This window comes from Phocoena phocoena, chromosome 3 (assembly GCF_963924675.1).
Source record: "Phocoena phocoena chromosome 3, mPhoPho1.1, whole genome shotgun sequence".
In the NCBI taxonomy this organism is placed as follows: domain Eukaryota; kingdom Metazoa; phylum Chordata; class Mammalia; order Artiodactyla; family Phocoenidae; genus Phocoena; species Phocoena phocoena.
This window is the reverse complement of record NC_089221.1, coordinates 9,436,241-9,455,237: the sequence shown is the minus strand read 5'-3', so window position 1 is coordinate 9,455,237 and position 18,997 is coordinate 9,436,241. Positions and strand designations below refer to the sequence as shown.

The 18,997-nt window shown below is 43.7% G+C and overlaps 1 protein-coding gene across 3 annotated transcripts in view; it reads left to right on the top strand.

Annotated features, from left to right (window-relative positions):
* CTNND2 (catenin delta 2) overlaps nt 1-18,997 on the top strand; it is a 434,854-nt gene that overhangs the window by 321,920 nt on the left and 93,937 nt on the right. For 2 of the 3 annotated variants that reach the window (XM_065874257.1, XM_065874255.1), the window contains one exon: nt 7,067-7,217. In XM_065874257.1, coding sequence (XP_065730329.1) covers nt 7,067-7,217 — 151 coding nt within the window. Of the gene's footprint in view, nt 1-5,948; nt 6,024-7,066; nt 7,218-18,997 lie in introns of all 3 variants that reach the window. The other variant, XM_065874256.1, reaches the window with a different exon arrangement.

Genomic DNA, 18,997 nt, shown 5'->3' with positions numbered 1-18,997 from the left:
TGTCTAGAGTTGAAAATAAACTGTCTGAAATGAAAAAAAAAAACACACACATGGAATGGGATTAACAGCAGGTTAGACATTGCTTAAGAAAGATTAATGAGTTTAAAGATGGCAGTGGAAACTGTACAAGGCGAAATGCAGAGAGATTAAAAAAAACCCTACAGATCATCAGTGAGCCTCAAGTGGCCTAATATATGTGCCATTAGAATTTCCAGAGGAGAGGAGAGAGAAAGGAGAAAGAAAACAGAAAAAAATATTTGAAGAAATAATGGTTGAAAATCTTCCAAATGGAAGATTTAGTTAGTGGTGAAAACCACTAACTCACATATCCAAGCAGCTCAAGGAACCCCAAGCCCAAGAAACATGATGAAACTATACCAAGGTGCTTCATAAACAAATGACTCAAAATCAGTAATAAAGAGAAAATCTTAAAAGCAGCCAGAGGGGCTTCCCTGGTGGCGCAGAGGTTGAGAGTCCGCCTGCCGATGCAGGGGAGACGGGTTCATGCCCCGGTCCGGGAAGATCCCACATGCCGCGGAGCGGCTGGGCCCGTAAGCCATGGCTGCTGAGCCTGCGCGTCCGGAGCCTGTGCTCCGCAACGGGAGAGGCCACAGCAGTGAGAGGCCCGCGTACCGCAAAAAAAAAAAAAAAAAAAAAAAAAAAAAAACGCAGCCAGAGGACAAAAGACATGTTCCATACAAAAATAAGGATGACAGCTGATTTTTCACCAGCAATAATGTTAGTGAGAAGACAGTGAGCCAGCATCTTTAAACCTCTTGGGCCTAATAACGTATAAAGTTGATTTTGGTTTGGTATTTAGCAGGTACAACCTGTCTCTATAGGAAATTCCCAGGATTCCTAGAGCAGCTGTAAAACTATAAAAGAAATCCTTTCTGAGCCCAGTTTAAGACATGGGATACCCTGGAAGCCGGCATGGTTAATTACCTGAGCAGTGGGGACACAGAGGAATTCTAATGTGGGAACTTCATTTTAACTGTCCCAGCATGATCAGAGCTGTGGTGGCCCAGGACATGCCACTCAGTATTGTGTTCTTCCGGCACTGAGGGCAAGCAAATATTCATAAGCCCTGCATCAAAAGTTCTGTTCCCACATGCAGAATTGAGGGATGAGTCTGGCTTTAGGAGAGACTCCCAAAGAAATATACGATCTCTCCAAACCCTGATTACACTTTTGTGGAAGTGGTTGGAACTTGCTGACCCTAGCTAATTGCCATGGCTTTGATCCTTTTTATCTAGTGCCTTTCAGTGGAGAATGCTGTTCTTAAGTAATACACACGTGGTACTAGAAATCAACCTGACATTTTCTTTCACCAGTTAAACATTTTTACTCTCCAGCTGTGAGCCAGAAATTAGAAGACAGCTGAATGTAACTTTGTAACTTCCCTCAGGTACCGATAATAAACATATAAACAAAAAGCCCAGAAAAAAACATGATAGATGCTATAATAGGAGTATATACACAAGGGTGTGTACATACATATATATACACACACATGCACATATATATATATATGCACACACATATACACACACAAGGCACAAGGGTGTCCCAGGGGTCGTTTTTACAAGGAAGAGGTCAGGGATGAGGAGCCCCACTTCCAACATCACTAGTTAAAACCTAGGGCTAGGAGTCAATGATTACAGTTCATTTTAACACACTAGCACATCTCATTAGTTAGAGAAATTCTAGCTGCTGTAACCAAGAGACCCCCAAATATGCAAGGTCTCAAATGAGATAGGAGGTGGAAGCTATCTTCTCTGGTGTAACAGGTAAGGGAAGGTGCGTGAGGAGGGAAGCTCCCCTCCATGAATTATTTCACCCAGGCTGACAGCTGTTCTGCCATCTTCAAGGTGTGGTAAAGATGTGATCTTCCAAGGCTACCCTTAGGGTCATCATCCGCTAGCGAGAAGCAGAAAAAGAGTGCAGATCCACAACCAGAAATGTTCTCTTTTGAAAGTCACCTGGAGCCCTCGTTTTGCCTGATGCAAAAAGAAAAAAAGGGAAAAAAAAAATCACATAATCTAGACACTTCTTGCAAACTCAATCAAATTCAGCTATTTCCCAGTCCCTCAAGGTTTAACACTTGGCCACACTTATGCTTGTCTTCCTTCATCTTCTCCTGCCCCCCTGTGGTTGCTGCTAAGCTTGGGGGTCTTACAGGCATTCGTATCCCTGTGGGGGATGGAGATTGGGTATTCATTTCCGTCTGGAATCATTTCTTTCCTATGCTGCCTCTTGCCCAGGACAAGCCTCCTTGTCCTATTGATTTCCCAGCTGGGACAGGGCAATTGGAGATTGGACCGTCTCTGGTCCAAGGTGCTCTCCTGGCCCACACCTGCCTTCCTCACTGTTCAGCTTCCTTGAGATGCAGGCACAGTCCATGCCTGCCATTCTGATGCATCCCAACCTCCTGGCCAACTAACCCTTCTGCAGCCCCGGATCCTTAGCTTTTTTTTCTGGCTAACTTACACAGCCCACCCACTCAAGACCACAGAAACACTCAGGGGCTACCCTGTGCCACACTGGGGCCACAGGAATCCTCTTCTGCCCAGCAAGTCCTGTTGCCATTCCTACTGTGCGGCCCCTGCTCCGTGATGGTTCATGGCGGGACTTCCTGAGTCTTGTGCAACCAGCACTGAGGTCCAGGAAGGGCAGCAGAGCTTCTGTCGACTCTCTGCTCTTCTGTCTCCCAAGGGCTTTTATCACCAGCCTCTCATACACTGAGGAGGACCTGTCCAGGGGCACTTCAGGTGGCAGCCCCCAAAGATACTTTTACATCCCTCGCTTCCTCCCCAACCTGGATCCTTTCTCTCCCCTGCTAGGAAGCTCTGTGTGGGATCTGAGGAGGGGTCATAATATTTTCTGTCTATTCTCATTCCCTTTCAAGTCTATCCCATCTTTCACCTGCATCTGTGCTTTCTACCCTTAAACACTGTTTGCTGCTTTGTTATCTGTCCCATCCTGACATCACCTCATTGAACCAAATCATGGTGGAGCCTCTCTCCAGGAAGAGCCATGGGCAAGGAGGAGAAGAAACAGCATTTATTATTTCAAATTGTTGTCCCATCACATGCAAATAGAAGACATCCTCTCCTGACACAAGGCCTTTCTTACTGTCATTCCAATTATACATGACTTCTTTTCTCAGATTTGCTAAATCCTGGCAGGTAGTTCTCAAGAACAGATTGAAACGTCCAGTAGCTCCATTGACAGTACTAGAAGGCTCTTTAACTCGGGAGTTTAGAGGAGTGCCAGATGGGTTATTGGAAGACTAAAATAATAACATGAATTGTTATACCAAAGTGAATTGGTGAATTTGTAAGGGATCAAATCAACAATAAGTGCAGATTGTCTAACTTATCCTGTGTTTCTGAGAAGCATATGAGAGTGGTGGTCAATCACACCAACTCTGGGGCACTGCTCCCTGGGTTCAAGACTGAGCATCTACAAAAAAATGTAGGCTGAGCATCTACAACATGTGACCTTTTCTCATCTGTCTAATGTGAATAACAGTAGTGCCCACTGCATAGGGTTGAGATGAGGACTAAATGAGTTAGTACAGGTCTAAGTGTTAGGTGTGTCTTAGCTGAGATTATTTTGAGGGATCATAACTTTATGGAGGTCCTCATTGGGAAAGCATCTCACCAGGAACAACTTGGGTCCTGTTTCTGTGCTGTTTTCTCCTGAACCAGAGCTTCCTCCTCCTCCCCCTCCCCTCTTCTCCTCCTCCCCCCTCTTCTCCTCCTCCCCCCACTCCCCTCTTCTCCTCCTCCCCCCTCCCCTCTTCTCCTCCTCCCCCCTCCCCTCTTCTCTTCCTCCCCCCTCCCCTCTTCTCCTCCTGCTCCTCCTCCATCTCTTCTTTCTCATCCTCCCCCTCCCCTTCCTTCTCCTCCTTTTGAATCATCAAGGATCCTCTCTTCAGCTCATGGACCATCCTTCTTAAAGCCATCCTGGTCTACCGGCTTTGTCCCTTCCCTCCTCATTGGTGGGCTTAGTGCATGACTCTCTCTTTCTGTTTGCAAAAAGTCAAGTTCTGTCCAAAGATTTCCACCTCAACCACGATGAGTTAAGGTACACTTATCTCTCTTGTTCATCTATTTTCATGCCAGTGATACTTCTTTTGTTTCAATTAAAAAGCTCTTGGCAACTCATACACATCGCTGACCCCAGGGGCTGCAGTGCTGTCCAAAGTAACTCACTTCTCTTTTGGAAAAACTCTGTATGAGCCTCGCACTTCTGTGTTGAGTGCACTTGGGAAATATTCCTCATCTCCCCAGTACTGTATCATGTCTTTCTCTCTTTCCACCTCTGTGCTGTCTTTACTCCTTCTTGTTGGGGTACACATAGGTTCACATGTGGGTTATACATGACCTATTCCAAGACTGCTCATGTGCTACTTAAAAAGCATCACTATCCTTGCATGTTAAGCAAACTTTGGAAACTTGCATCATCTTTTGAATGAAATGTAAATAATTCATTCTGAATTGTCATATACTGAGCTAATACTGGGGATTTTCCATATACACACAAATACACACACAACTAAACATTTCAAAATAAAGGTTATTTTCTGTATATTGATAACATAAGATCAAACCCATTGTCTGATTTTCCCTTTTCACTTAGAACCTATCACTGTTGACCGTTTTCTCATACCAAAAAGGTGTATCTACAACTCATACACATTTTTGGCCATGCATAGCCATTTTTGGTTACTCTCAAATCAGTCTTCAGCAAAGCTGAAGGACTCTCATTATTTTCCAAACACCAAACCAACTTTCCATCCAACATGAAGGGATATAATAGCTAGACTTCTAAGGAGGAAAAAGTTACGCTATAGCCTACCTTTCTTGGTTCATTTCAGATATAGTCAGGTTCTCCCCTCTCAATGTTTGGAAGGATGGAGGGGAGGGGAAGGCAGTTTCTGGGAGACCGAGCCCAGAGGTATAGGCAAGAGAGAATGAGATAATGGCAGAGGAGAGAGTATTGTCAGCATCACAGAGCAGATAGAGGAAGAAGACTGGGGGCCAAGGGCACAGGTGACACCTGTGGGCAGGTTGTTTAAAATCTTTGTGTATAGATTTTCTCATCTATAAAACAAGAACAGTAATGTCACTCTCCCAGGAGTTTGGGGGATTAGAAGAGATCACTAATGCACAAGCCAGCATCTGGGGTCTGGGAAGAGGTGGCTCTGGGAAAGAGGTCATCTTTGGGCCCATGCTTCAGCCTGCCCGAGTTCCCAAAACACCCCGTCTGGTCCCTCAAAAGGCCCAGAATATCTCCCCAGTGTTCAAATATATTGTTGATGTTTACCTTACAATATGGAAATGTTGACACACACACACCCCCGCTCTGATTTCCATTTTCTTCCATTAGTTTCTTTTCCATTAGCTTCCCCCCTTAGTCTTAAGGAAGAACCCAACAATGAATGGGCTGTAGAAGCCCAGGTGTCTAGTCTTTTCTGGGCCCTGGAGACCAAAAGGTTCACAAGCAGGGGAGGAAGTAGATGAAAATCACGTCTCATCATATGTCAAATTGCAAATGACATTTCCTGTGGACATGACAGAGGTTTTGAACCGTCTTCATGAAACGCCTTCCCTTGGAAGGGATATCCCATCCTCACAGCCAAATTTCAATAAGCAGCTGCCAAACCTGAAGCTTTTTCCGTGTCTAAGACTTTCTGACCATCCATTTCTTTGCTCCCTGAGGTTGAGACTATGAAATAGTTAACTGCAATCAAGAGATGCTCTTCTGAGTTCCATGAGTGTCCCCACCCCCTCAGGCTTCATAGAGCTTGAGGCACAGAGTAGGGGCAGGAGAAAAGCACTCGGTCTGAGTTAATGGTGATAAGAAACTATGTGAATGTGACTTCTGTAACGTAGGACGGGATGAAGTTGTGTGTTTTTTTAATCTCATATTTCATGCAGGGCTGGGCTGAGGATGTGGCAGGCATGGCATATGCCCTACGTTCACTGCCAGAGGGGGCTCCCTGCCTGCCACAGGTGAGAGCCAGCTCTGGGGTGCCTGCCCCAAAGGGGAAAGGGGGTGGAGGGACCTGGTGGGGAGGGGTGGGAGCTTTGTCCACCTTTGCTGGTTCCCAGGAGGACTCTGCCACAGAATCCAGAACCTCATGTTATGAATTTAATTCTCTTAGATCATAACTGAAATTGCAGCAGAGTAAACCCTTATATTGGTTGATTTTTATGGTGCATGCTCTTCTCTGGAACACTGTCCAGGAGTATAAAGTGTACATACGCAAATGTCTGGAAAACCTGAGCCTACCTGTATTCCGTTAAATGAATCTGAATACTTTATGGTCCTGATACTGCAAGTACGTTTCTATAAAGAGCCTTAGGTGTGTTCCACTAAGGCCAACGACTGCCATCCCAAAACAAATTGTATGCTTACTTTATAAATTTGACATTGAATTATGGCCCTAGGTATAATATTATATATTGCGATTTTTTTAATTTTACAATTTTCACCCTCCATCTTCGATGTCATATTTACCTCTCCTCACCCCTACCATTTTCTGACTTACTTCCTCCTAATTATTCAGCAAACAACTTAATTGACAGTACTTTCTGTAACTTATCTCTCTGCCCCACCTCCAAATTCAAGTCTCTTTTTTAAAAAGTCACCTGTACTCTACCTTTTATCGTTGTCTACTCTTCCCAGGATTTTTCTTTTTTTATTCCTCTTAATGTCAATAGCCAGCCCTTCCTGTCCCAGACCTCCATATCTTAAAGTACCAAGTATAGACACCACACAAATGGTTTCCTAACTCAGGGGCTGAGAAAGCTGGCACCGGCGAAATGAAGAGTGGTTAACTGATTAAAGCTGAAACCTTTATCCTATGTTGGAGACAAAAATAAAGTTAAAATGTTTAAATACATGTCTAACACACTCAACCCATTCCACAATGAGGTCTTGATCATCCAACCTTTTTGGCACCTGTAGACGGCAGTGTGAAAACCCACACGTGCTGTTTGCTTGTAGGGGTTCCACCCCAGCTCCTAATGTCTTTGCTTCCCCTCATTTGCAGTGGTCGGTATATATCCGAGCTGCTGTCCGGAAAGAGAAAGGCCTGCCCATCCTCGTGGAGCTGCTGCGGATAGACAATGACCGAGTGGTGTGTGCAGTGGCCACGGCACTCCGGAACATGGCCTTGGACGTCAGGAATAAGGAGCTCATTGGTATGTTCCCTCCGATTCACAGTGTCTGCCTTTTTTTTAAATTGAAGTACAGTGTACTTCCTGTGGTTGACTCCATGTGCAGGACGTATATGCATGTACAGAAACAGAGCATGTGTTAGAGGCCTTGCTTTTCCGGCTCTCCTTCTAGCGGAAATCAGTGCGTTAATTTATCTTTTAGAATTTAGAGGAAAATGCGATGTTTGGTGACACTTCTAATCTTTGCAAATTAAAAATGACCGCAGTGCTCAGCACCGGATACCATCGCCCTGATCCTCTAAATCCCTGTCAGGCTGTTTGTTTGCTTCCCACGTTGTGAACTGGAATTCTAATGGGATACAGGCCACTTTTCTTCCTCTCGCTATGTTAAAATTTACTTTGGATTAGACTATACTGACTCTTTAATCCTATTTTTAAAGAATCATCTCCCTTTAGTTTGGTGTTCAAGAAATAGGGAGGCTCTTTTATTAATGAAGCATTAAAGTGGCATACATTCACCTATTTATTCAACAAATTTTGTCCATGACCTACTTTGTTCCAGGCCTGTTCTAGGCCCGGAGATGATATCAAAGCAGCCAGGAAGCCTTGCCCTGGTGGAATTTACATGCTGAAGGGGGGAGGTGTACAGCCAACAAAATACACACATGAATCCCACGAAGTGGTAGAAACTTTCTATGGGGAAAATGGAGCTGGGTCAGGCACAATGTAATTGGTGAGGTTGCGATTTTTTTTCAGTGAAGTGAAATTTACATAACATAAAATTAACCACTTTAAAATGTACCATTTAGCATTTTGGCGATGTCGTACAACCAGCACCTACGTCAAGGTCCAAAATATTTCCATGACCCTAAGGAAAGCCCTGTACCCATTAGGTGGTCATCCCCCAATTCTCCTTCCTCCCAGCTCCGGCAGCCACCAGTCTGCTTTCTATGGATTTTCCTATTCTGGATATTTCCTATAAATGGAATCACACAAGACGTGAGCTTTTGTGTCTGGCTTCTTGCACTTAGCGTAAGGGGTTGTGATTTTAAATGAGAGGTCAAAGTCAAAATAGGAGATGTTGGGAAGGTAACATTTGAGCAGAAGCCTGAGGGAGGTGAAACAGGGCCCTGTGGCTCTTTGGGGGGAAGAGCACCTAACTGAAGGAGCAGCCTCTGCAGACAGCCTCCCAGAAGGGGATCTGGAAGCACGCGGTTGGGTTTAAGGCCTTTGCAGGGCCTGGTGTGCCTGGTGCAGAGTGAGTGGTGGGAGCTCAGGCTGGAGAGACCTTCTGGTTCCTCCCTCTGTAACTGGGAGGATGCCCACCCAGGCCAAGGTCGATTGATGCTTGGAGAGTGATGAACCACAGGGACCTGCCCGGGGAGAGGCGCAGCCTCCGCACATACCATTGTCCTCCTGGGATCGAAGATATGACTCTGGTGGGGTGGTTGATCAATGCAGCATGAAGCTTGCCCACAGGTAGCAGGTAGCAGCAGAGGTCAGGCAGCAGGGAGCTGGACCACCCATCATGGCAAAGGTTCTGGTTATGCAGCTTCTGGGGGATTTGGGAAAAGCAGGTGAGAGCAGGCAAAGGGGGAAGATTCCATTCCTGGGGCAGTTGGAGTACCAGGCGTGGGTCCAAGTCTCATATACAAATTATGCATAGATACAGCGGTCTACCTCCACTATCCAAATTCCTGAACGTGGCGTAACAAGCCCTTCATGACCTGGGAACCAGCCACTTTTCTCCTGCCGTTTCGCAATACCCATCATATCCTCCAATAAATACCAAAGTATTTGCAGGTCTCCAAGCCATTTATTTATTCACAGGGACCAGATTTCAAATCCGCGTCTAATAAATGCAATTATTTGTTATGCTTGCAGTACATCATCAGGCATGAAATAAACTCACAATTTTATAATTATACTTAGTTTGAATTTAACTTAAATGGTGGTGGTGGATGTTACATATTTAAACTACACTATTAGCCCTCTCCATATCCGCTTTCCTTTTCCTTGCATAGGTGTTTTAGACAGGACAGCGCTGGGGCTTGTAATCAAATCCTGGGGCTCCTCTATAAAATGCAGGGAAAATCAATAGCTAATCAGTCTACTGCTTGGGTACGAACTACTAGGTGTTGTGCATTTGGGTGTTTTATTTCTTTTGGTGGATTAAAATATAACAAAACAGGGAACTATTGATTGGTTTTCTAGCTTCAAGGCGTCTCTTCTTTCCAAGAAGCCAGTTATCTAGAACTGTCTCTGAGGCAGGAACATTTGGAAGTCCATATTGCCCATGTTAAATTAAGCCTTTACTATCAAATGTCACCAGACAGGAAAGGGAACCAAATGTTTAAAAATAGGAGTGAAAATATCTCAGCTTTATGGAGTCAGTAACTTTTTTCTTGAGTAAGAAAAGCAGAATTGAACCAAAAAAACACTCTTCTATTCTATCTAGGAGAAAGGAAATGTGACCTTTGCTAACTCTTTTGCTTTAAATATTGTATCAAAGTAGTGGTTCTTTATAGGAAAATGCTCTACAGAACTTTATATATTGAAAAAAAAGCTGCAACGACTTTGAACCAAGAACAAAGACAAAATTAAAGTTGGACTTTTCTATCAACTCTCAATCAAAGCTTTGGTGACCTCGTATGGTTTCCTGGTGTTAAAGATCATTTATATTCTGAAAACTCCCAAATAGATATCTCTGGTATGAATCTCGCATCTCTGTATCCAATAGTCTGTCCACCACCTGCACCGGATATCTGACAGGCATCTCAAGTAAAACACCTCCAGACCTGGGTTCCTTGTCTTTTCCTCCAAAACCAATCCTTCTGCAGGCTTCCGCATGGCAACCTGTCCTGCAGTGGTCCAGGATAAGCACCTTGCTGTCCCCTTTGATTCTTTACTCTCATATCCAGTCCATCAACAAATCTGGTCTTCCTTCTGAATTTTCCCATAACCTGACCCTTCTCACCTTCATTGCCTTTTCCCCCCAGATCCCATCCTCTCTCACCTGCGTTATTACCATGGCCACTTTCCTGGTGGCGCAGTGGTTGAGAACTCTCTGCTTCTACCCTCACCCCCTACCATCTACTCTGAAAGGAGCAGCCAGAGTGGTCCTATCAAAACCTTACAGCATGTCTTTTCTCCACTTAAAACCTTCCATCAGCTCCTCATTTCTTTCAGTGTAAAGTTAAGTCTTTGCAAGGCAGACACGGCTCTATACAATCCAGTTCTCTGTTCCCTCTCCAGCCTCAACTTCTTCCTCACTGGCATTAACCTTTCTGTGGCCACTGCTTCACTGCAGTTCCTTTATGACCTGAGCCAAAAGCCTGCCTCAGGGCCCTTGAACATGCAATTTCCTCTGCCTGCACTCCTCTTCCTGCAGATGTCCATGTGGTCAATCCTCATCCCCTCAGGTCTTTACTCAAGTGTTACTTTCCCAATACAACCTTTTCCGGTGCCCATTCTTAAAATTCTATCCCCTTTTCTGCTTTACTGATCTTCACACTACTAATCACCCTCTAATATATAACATATTATTTATTTATCTTATTTCTTGTCCATCTCTCCACACTAGAATGTAAACCCATTAAGAGCAGGAAGTTCCACCTTGTGTGTTTACTGATATAGCTCGTGTACCTAGAACAATGCCTGACCCATACCAGGGATTCATCACTATTTGCTGAATGAATAACTGAACTTTTTCCTGTCTGGCCTTTATCTTTTTTTTTTTTTTTTTTTTGCGGTACGCGGGCCTCTCACTGTTGTGGCCTCTCCCGTTGCGGAGCAACAGGCTCCGGACGCGCAGGCTCAGCGGCCATGGCTCACGGGCCCAGCCGCTCCGCGGCATGTGGGATCTTCCTGGACCGGGGCACGAACCCGTGTCCCCTGCCTCGGCAGGCGGACTCTCAACCACTGCGCCACCAGGGAAGCCCTGGCCTTTATCTAATAATGAACTCCACATCAGCAAAACATTAAGTAAGCAAATGAAATAAAACATTAACTAAAGAAAAGGATTTTATATTAATAAAGAAAATCATCCAAAAGCCAGTTCATTTTCCTACTAAAGTTTACTAGATGTATGCAGACACTCAGAATTTCAGAAGGAATCCAGTTGTTTTCAATCACTGGGGTCCAGTTTAAATTACATCTCTTCTTTAGATCATTCTTTTAATTGGAGGGGGCAGCTACCACAACTCTGGTTAAGGAAAGGTTCATCTTCCTTGGACTCCATGATAAGGAAAAGTCCAAATAAGCTATTGAACAACAATCAGTCCACCCCATCAGCTCTAATGAGGTTCAGGTAGTAGCACACATGATCTAACTTGATCATGGTATATGACCCTTTTAATGTATTGTTGGATTTGGATTGCTAGTATTTTGTTGAAGATTTTTGCATCCATCTATGTTCATCAGTGATATTGGCCTGTAATTTTCTTTCTTTGTGGTATCTTTGTCTGGTTTTGGTATCAGGGTGATGGTGGCCTCATAGAATGAGTTTGGGAGTATTCCTTCCTCTGCAATTTTTTGGAATAGTTTCAGGATAGGTGTTAGCTCTTCTCTAAATGTTTGATAGAATTCACCTGTGAAACTGTCTGGTCCTGGACTTTTGTTTGTTGGGAGTTTTTTAATCACAGTTTCAATTTCAGTCTTTGTGATGGTCTGTTCATATTTTCTATTTCTTCCTGGTTCATTCTTGGGAGATTGTGCCTTTCTAAGAATTTGTCCATTTCTTCGAGATTGTCCATTTTATTGATGTATAGCTGCTTGTAGTAGTCTCTTGTGATCCTTTGTATTTCTGTGGTGTCCATTGTAACTTCTCCTTTTTCATTTCTAATTTTATTGATTTGAGTCCTCTCCCTTTTTTTCTTGATGAGTCTCGCTAAAGGTTTATCAATTTTGTTTATTTTTTCAAAGATCCAGGTTTTAGTTTCATTGATCTTTTCTATTGTTTTCTTGATCTCTATGCCATTTATTTCTGCTCTGCTCTTTCTGATTTCTTTCCTTCACTAGTTTTGGGTTTTGTTTGTTCTTCTTTCTCTAGTTGCTTTAGGTGTAAGGTTAGGTTGTTTATTTGTGATTTTTCCTTTTTCCTGAGGTAAGATTGTATTGCTGTGAACTTCCCTCTTAGAACTGCTTTTGCTGCATCCCATAAGTTTTGGATCGTTGTGCTTTTGTTTTCATTTATCTCAAGATATTTTTTGATTTCCTCTTTGATTTGTTCCAAAAAAATTTTTTTTTAAGATAGTAGCACTAAAGTAGTATTACATACTCTGCCTCTCCTTGTCTTTCCATTTGGGCTGTTTCCATGGTTCTGTGTGTGTCTCTGCCATCAGGTGATAAGTATGCTACAGGTAGATTTTTGTGTTCTTCCAAATGACGTCATGCAGTGGGCCAGGTGAATGCACATCCATCCATTTCTTTGCAGCCTTCCAAAAATGTTAATTATCCTTCTGTATAAAGTGTTATTTCATCATTCAGAAAGAGGGGTTTTTTTGTGGTACACGGACCTCTCACTGTTGTGGCCTCTCCCGTTGTGGAGCACAGGCTCCAGACGCGCAGGCTCAGCGGCCATGGCTCACGGGCCTAGCCACTCCGTGGTATGTAGGATCTTCCCAGGCTGGGGCACGAACCCATGTCCCCTGCATCGGCAGGTGGACTCTCAACGACTGCGCCACCAGGGAAGCCCAAGAGGTTTTTTTTTAATGGTAATGATTAGCTTCAGAGAAAAGAACAAACAACACTGTATTGTTCTAATAAGTTTACCAAAATGCCATCCATTTCAGCACATTGACAGTTCCTGATGAAGATGGCAGTTATTTCTTTTCCGGATTCCCTATCCTCTGCCAACAAGCAAACAAACAAAACTAACAAAATAAAAAACTTCAAACACCTAGGAACACTGGACAGGAGAAGTACTGGGTGGTGTTACCAAATGGCCTCTTATCCCTAACCACTCTTTTTGATGAATTATTCAGCCAGACCCGTTTTTGTACCATCATCCCCACTCACAAACCTGTACCCAAACTGTATCCCTCCCTGGCATGGTCTTTCATCTCTGTGCATTTACTCACCCCCCAGCCATCACTCAGAGCCCAGCTCTAGGTGTCCTTCCTGATGAACACTGCTCCTTGAACACAGAAAGGAGGTGGGTAATACCTACTTGATAAAAAATCTTTTAATTTATCTTGGATTTCCATTATTTAATTTTATTTTTGTGTTGTCTCTTTTTGTGTGTATGCATTGCATTTCCCCCCAATGAAATAAGAAGCAGGAATCAGGTTCCATATTTATTTGTATGTCCTACCATGCCTAGCCCTTTACTATGCTCAGTACGTATTTGCTGAACTAATTCTCTGATGGGAGAATAACACGGGTTTTTTATTCTGGAGAACAGATCTAGAGGAGGTTTGGGGAATCCCACAAAGAGAGAAGGAGGGGTAGAGGGGAGGTCTGTTTCAGCCTCTTTCCATAGCATCTAGGGAAGAGAGAAAAGAAAGCTCGGTTGCTGCCTGAAATCCTGGACTCTAGTCAAACTCATTCTGCTGCCACTTTGGAAGAGGTTTGGGATTGGGCGGGAATTAGTAACACTCTCTGCGTATGCCCAGATAGCTATCAGAGATTGGCAGAGCCACTGCACCCCTGCGGGTGGCATTGGCAGAGCTCACAGGGCACCCTCCCTTCACTTCCCTGGGTGGTGGCTACATGCCACATTTTCCGGCAGGCAAGCCAGGACTGGGGCGCTGGAAGCATCCTCCCGGCTGCCTCACTCCCCTCCTCGGACTCAAGAGAAGGACCTTCCACTGCTTTGTGAACCTGGCCCTTCCTTCCCCAGCTCATCTCAGTCCTTTAGCCATGTCCTCTCTACCCTGTGTGACCCTTTCCCTGCACTCTGTTATCATCTGGAGGCCAGGTCACCACGTTTGGAATTGTAGAATGCTGCCTCCATACATTCATATGATATGACCCATTCTTCGCATTGGGCTGACCTTCTTTTCACGTTGTCAACTCTCTGAGCTTCTTCTATTCAGGCAACACCCTCTCAACCCAATCCAGCCTCAAAGCACCAGACAGAATCCAGACACTCTGGCATCAGGGAGGGCCGTTTCCCAGGGGAGCCTGCTGGCTCCTAAGCACAGCTGTCCCCCAAAAGAGGCAGAAGAGAAGGGAGCCCCAAATCTCCAGGGGCACCTAGCAGTGCATGTCTCACACTTTTCCACACTCATGAACTCATGAACAAAAGAAGGGTAGTTTCTTGCCCGGGAGTTAATTATGATTTAAGCAACAAGCCCATTGCTACTTGTCTCATGGTTTTCAGATAGTCCCTTTCATTCATTCTGGGGAGGAGGGGGCAGTGGGGCTGACGCAAGGGACATTCCGTTCCTAGCCTTTTTTCTTGCCACAATCTATTTAAAATATTCAAATAAAAGATTTTATCTGACCACTCTAATGATTCTTTACAGACAGTGGTTGCTTTTATTTAAAGGATTACATAAAAACGTTCTGTATTTAAGTGAAAATAAAGACGGAATAAAGGAGAAGGTAATGTTGATGGAATGTTAAACACCCCTCCCCTGACAGCCCCTGCCCCTGTGTCAGATCTTTACTTGGTGAGAAATGTGTTTTCCTTTGCAGAACTGGAGGGGGAAAATGGGGGGGGGGGGAACCTTCACTGTATCCATACTGTCCTAAATGTGTGTAGCTTTGTAAACATTCTCTTTTGTTTAGTCATCTCACAGCTGAAATTTTGAGATGTGTATCCATGGAATTCTACACCTGGCAGCCCTGATCTTCATCCAGACTTTGGAGTCTATTTTACCCAGTTCTCAAATCATGAGAGCATGTTCTCTCGGGGAATAAACAGACACCTAAGCCTGTGTCTCAGTCTCCGTGAAGCAGCATTCCAGATGTTACTCAGGAGATCATTTCTCAACGTTTGTCTCAATTCTTTGGCCTAGGAATGAAATGACATCCTGGTAATCATCCTCTGAGTATTCAGAATATCACTGCATCACAGTGTCTCCTAGGGCTCTTAAAATGCATGGCACTACCAGTTAAAATACACACGTGTGTGTGTTTTATTACATTCTCATCTCATGCCAGTGGCTTCCGTGTAGCAGAACCCACCGGGATGTGGGCACCCCATTCTGGAGGGCAGACTTTTCACAGGCCACTCATCACACATGGGCACTTTCTTTATCTGTGCTCCGGACCCTGGGGAATCCCACCTGTGCCCAGGGAAAGACTTGAGGTTCTGGAAACCTCAGTGCAACCTGGGAGGCAAAGTAATATTTTTATTCCTGGGAATGTCTGAGCTTTACTTTATTAAGTAGGTTTGAGGACATTTTTAGAGACATACCTTCTCTGCCTTTCAAAACATGTTTCTTCAGACCCTGGCAGATGTTGTTTTAATTAAAACACATGTAATTTCAATTAGTATTTTAAAAAGAAGCCCGGTTTCCCAGACAAGGTGATTTTTCAGAACATTCTTTGCTGACTCGCTTTAATAACTTGATTTCACGAGCCAAATTCTAGGCAGCCAGAGAGCTGTGTGCTTTGGCCAGAACTTGGTATCTTCAGATAAGGTGCCTGTGTTAGAGCTCTCATCTCCCAAACCCGAGAACTTAATCTCATGAATGCTGCCCTCCTTTCCAGCAAAGACATGGGTTCTTTGTTAATGAACTTCAGACACCTGTTGGGGAATTTTGGCGGCTGGGTCTGGCAGATAAGAATTCCTTGGAAGGGGAAGTTGTAAATAAATTGAAGGGCCAATAATGATTTTATTAAACAAGACTTAATGATTGGCCCCTTGGAAATACTCGATGTGGGGAAAAGGCAAAACTGAGTCAACTGAAATTTCCAGTTGATGCAGATTTCAGAATCTCCACTGTAAGAAAAGAGGGAGAAAAACACCTAACTTTATTTGGACCATTTCAGTATTTATTTTAATGCCTGGTCAAACAGTTTCAGAAGAAAAGCTTCAGAGAAGAGAATGCATAAGAAATGAAATGGCTCTCCAAAGTACCCCCACTCTTGAGAATCGAAAGTAAAAAAGAGCATTTTAGCAGAATAATGTTTTTATTGTTTGTTTGTTTGTTTTTGCGGTACGCGGGCCTCTCACTGTTGTGGCCCCTCCCGTTGCAGAGCACAGGCTCCGGATGCACAGGCCCAGCGGCCATGGCTCACGGGCCTAGCCGCTCCGCGGCATGTGGGATCTTCCCGGACCGGGGCACGAACCCGCGTCCCCTGCATCGGCAGGCAGACCCTCAACCACTGCACCACCAGGGAAGCCCCAGAATAATGTTTTTAAGTTATATTCCTTCTCCATGTTAACTGCTAGTTCTTCCCCTTGCCAAAAGGGGGGAAAAACATTTAATCATATGGAAATTAATTGTTATTTTTACTTTCTAATACTAAAAATAATGGATTAGAAAGTAGTTTAAAAGTTTTAAAATGAATACTTTTTTAGCCATTCTGCCTTATGCTTGATTGTATTTATTATGCTGGATCTTGAGGAATTGCAGAGCAGGCAAGGGTAGATGTAATTGGGGGTTCCGCTAAAAAAAAAAAAAAAAAGGTGTATAGGCTGGTGCCATCAATTGAGTGGATCTAACCTGGAGGACACATAAGGCAGTAAGACGAAGAGAAGGCAGACACTGTAGAGAGGTGAGGCAGCCATCCCAGGACGAAGGACACAGCAAGCCCCAGAAGAGGCCGGAGACCCAGGAGGTGATGGAAGATTGGCAGGGCAGCTCCCCTAGCATCTGGGCAGCTGAGGCCAGGAGCTAGGATGCTGGTCTGTGAGATGGCACAAAAGCAGATTTTGCTCCTTGAGAAGAAGCAAGCTTCCTGAGATGCTTTGAGAAGAGAAAGCCCATCTGTTCATCCTGCCAGACTGAGGTCAAAGAGGAGAAGAGAGGCAAAGAATCAGGCAGTTCCCAACAGCTCCTCCTCAAAATGTCCCAAAAGTTCTTTCAAGACACTTAGTTGAAATTTAGAGATTTCTTCTCTTATAACCAAGAAAGCTCATGAAAATGTACTGTCTCTGAGCAAACCTGTTTTTTCAAATTTAAAATGGAATTCCCTATTCAGTTTTGTGTATGATAACATCTTTGAACAATGTCAGGTAAAATACTGGCTTTGGAGTGGAATGATAAAAGACAAGCGGCTTATTTCCTAAAGCACGTAATATCCTTTGAATCCCAGATTTTATCATCCTTACTATTTAATGTAGGCAGTTGAACTCGAGAGAGTACAAACCAGAATGGTGCAGGTGTATGGTAATATACAACGTGTTGCTTTTCATTAGGAGTTACTAATATTCCAGCATCAACATTAGAGGGTATTCAATGTGCAAGTTAGATCAAAGGATAAGAAATTCCCATGGTCCTCACTTGCAGGCTTGAACACTTTAATTTACTCATCAGAGAGGAATGTCATAGCTATGAAATGGAAAGTGATGTTAAATTTTTTAACTGAATATTAACTCCATGGACTAATACCGACTAGTGTCTGTGTGAGAGTCAGGTCCACTATAAGTGACCTTGTTACTCTTTTTCTTTTCTGTTTTTTGTGGGGGGAGATGGGTACTTATCTATTTTTTTAATTGAAGTACAGTTAATTTACAATATTGCATTAGTTTCAGGTGTACAGCAAAGTGATTCAGTTATATATATTTTTTTCAGATGCTTTTCCATTATAGGTTATTATAAGATATTGAATATAGTTCCCTGTGCTATACAGTGGGACCTTGTTTATCTATTTTATATATAGTAGTGTATATGAATTAATCCCATACTACTGATTTATCCCTCCCCCACGTTCCCCTATGGTAACCATAACTTTTTTTCTATGTCTGTGAGTCTGTTTCTGTTTTGGAAATAAATTTATTTCTATTATTTTTTAGACTCCACACATGGTGATATCATATAATATTTGTCTTTCTCTGATTGACTTCACTTAGTATGATCATCTCTAGTTCCATCCATGTTGCTGCAAATGGCATTATTTCATTCATTTTTATGGCTGAGTAATATTCCATTGTATATATGTACCACATTTTATTTATCCATTTATCTGTCTATGGACACTTAGGTTGCTTCCGTGTCCTGGCTATTGTAAATAGTGCCATTATGAACATTGGGGTGCATGTGTCTTTTCAAATTAGAGTTTTCATCTTTTGGGAGGTATATGCCCACTAGGAGTGGGATTGCAGGGTCATGGTAGCTCTATTTTCAGTTTTTGGAGGACCCTCCATACCGTTTTCCATAGTGGCTGCACCAGTTTACATTCCCGCCAACAGTGTAGGAGGGTTCCCTTTTCTCTGCTCCCTCTCCAGCATTTATTATTTGTAGAGTTTCTGATAATAGCCATCCTGACTGGTGTGAGGGGATACCTCGTAGTTTTGATTTGCATTTCTCTAATAATTAGTGATGTTGAGCATCTTTTCTTGTGCCTGTTGGGCATCTGTATGTCGTCTTTGGAGACATGTCTATTTAGCAACCTTGTAACTCTTAGAAAGTGAGAATAGAGGGTGTGTGTGAGAGAAGAGCCACAGGCCTCACTCACCAGCAAATAGTTATGGAGGGACCACTGGGGCTACTGCAGGAAACAAGGCCTCAACTTGCTTCCTTAGACCAGAGTTCCCCACACTGTGTACCACGAATGGGTCACAGATGTGCTGCAACTTTGATTCAGCCCTCAGGAAGGTCTGGGGAGCAAGCGCCTGGATCTGTAGCCCCCAGCAGCGCACAGCTCTGACCCCAGGACACAGTACAGGTATTAGCATTTTCTATGTG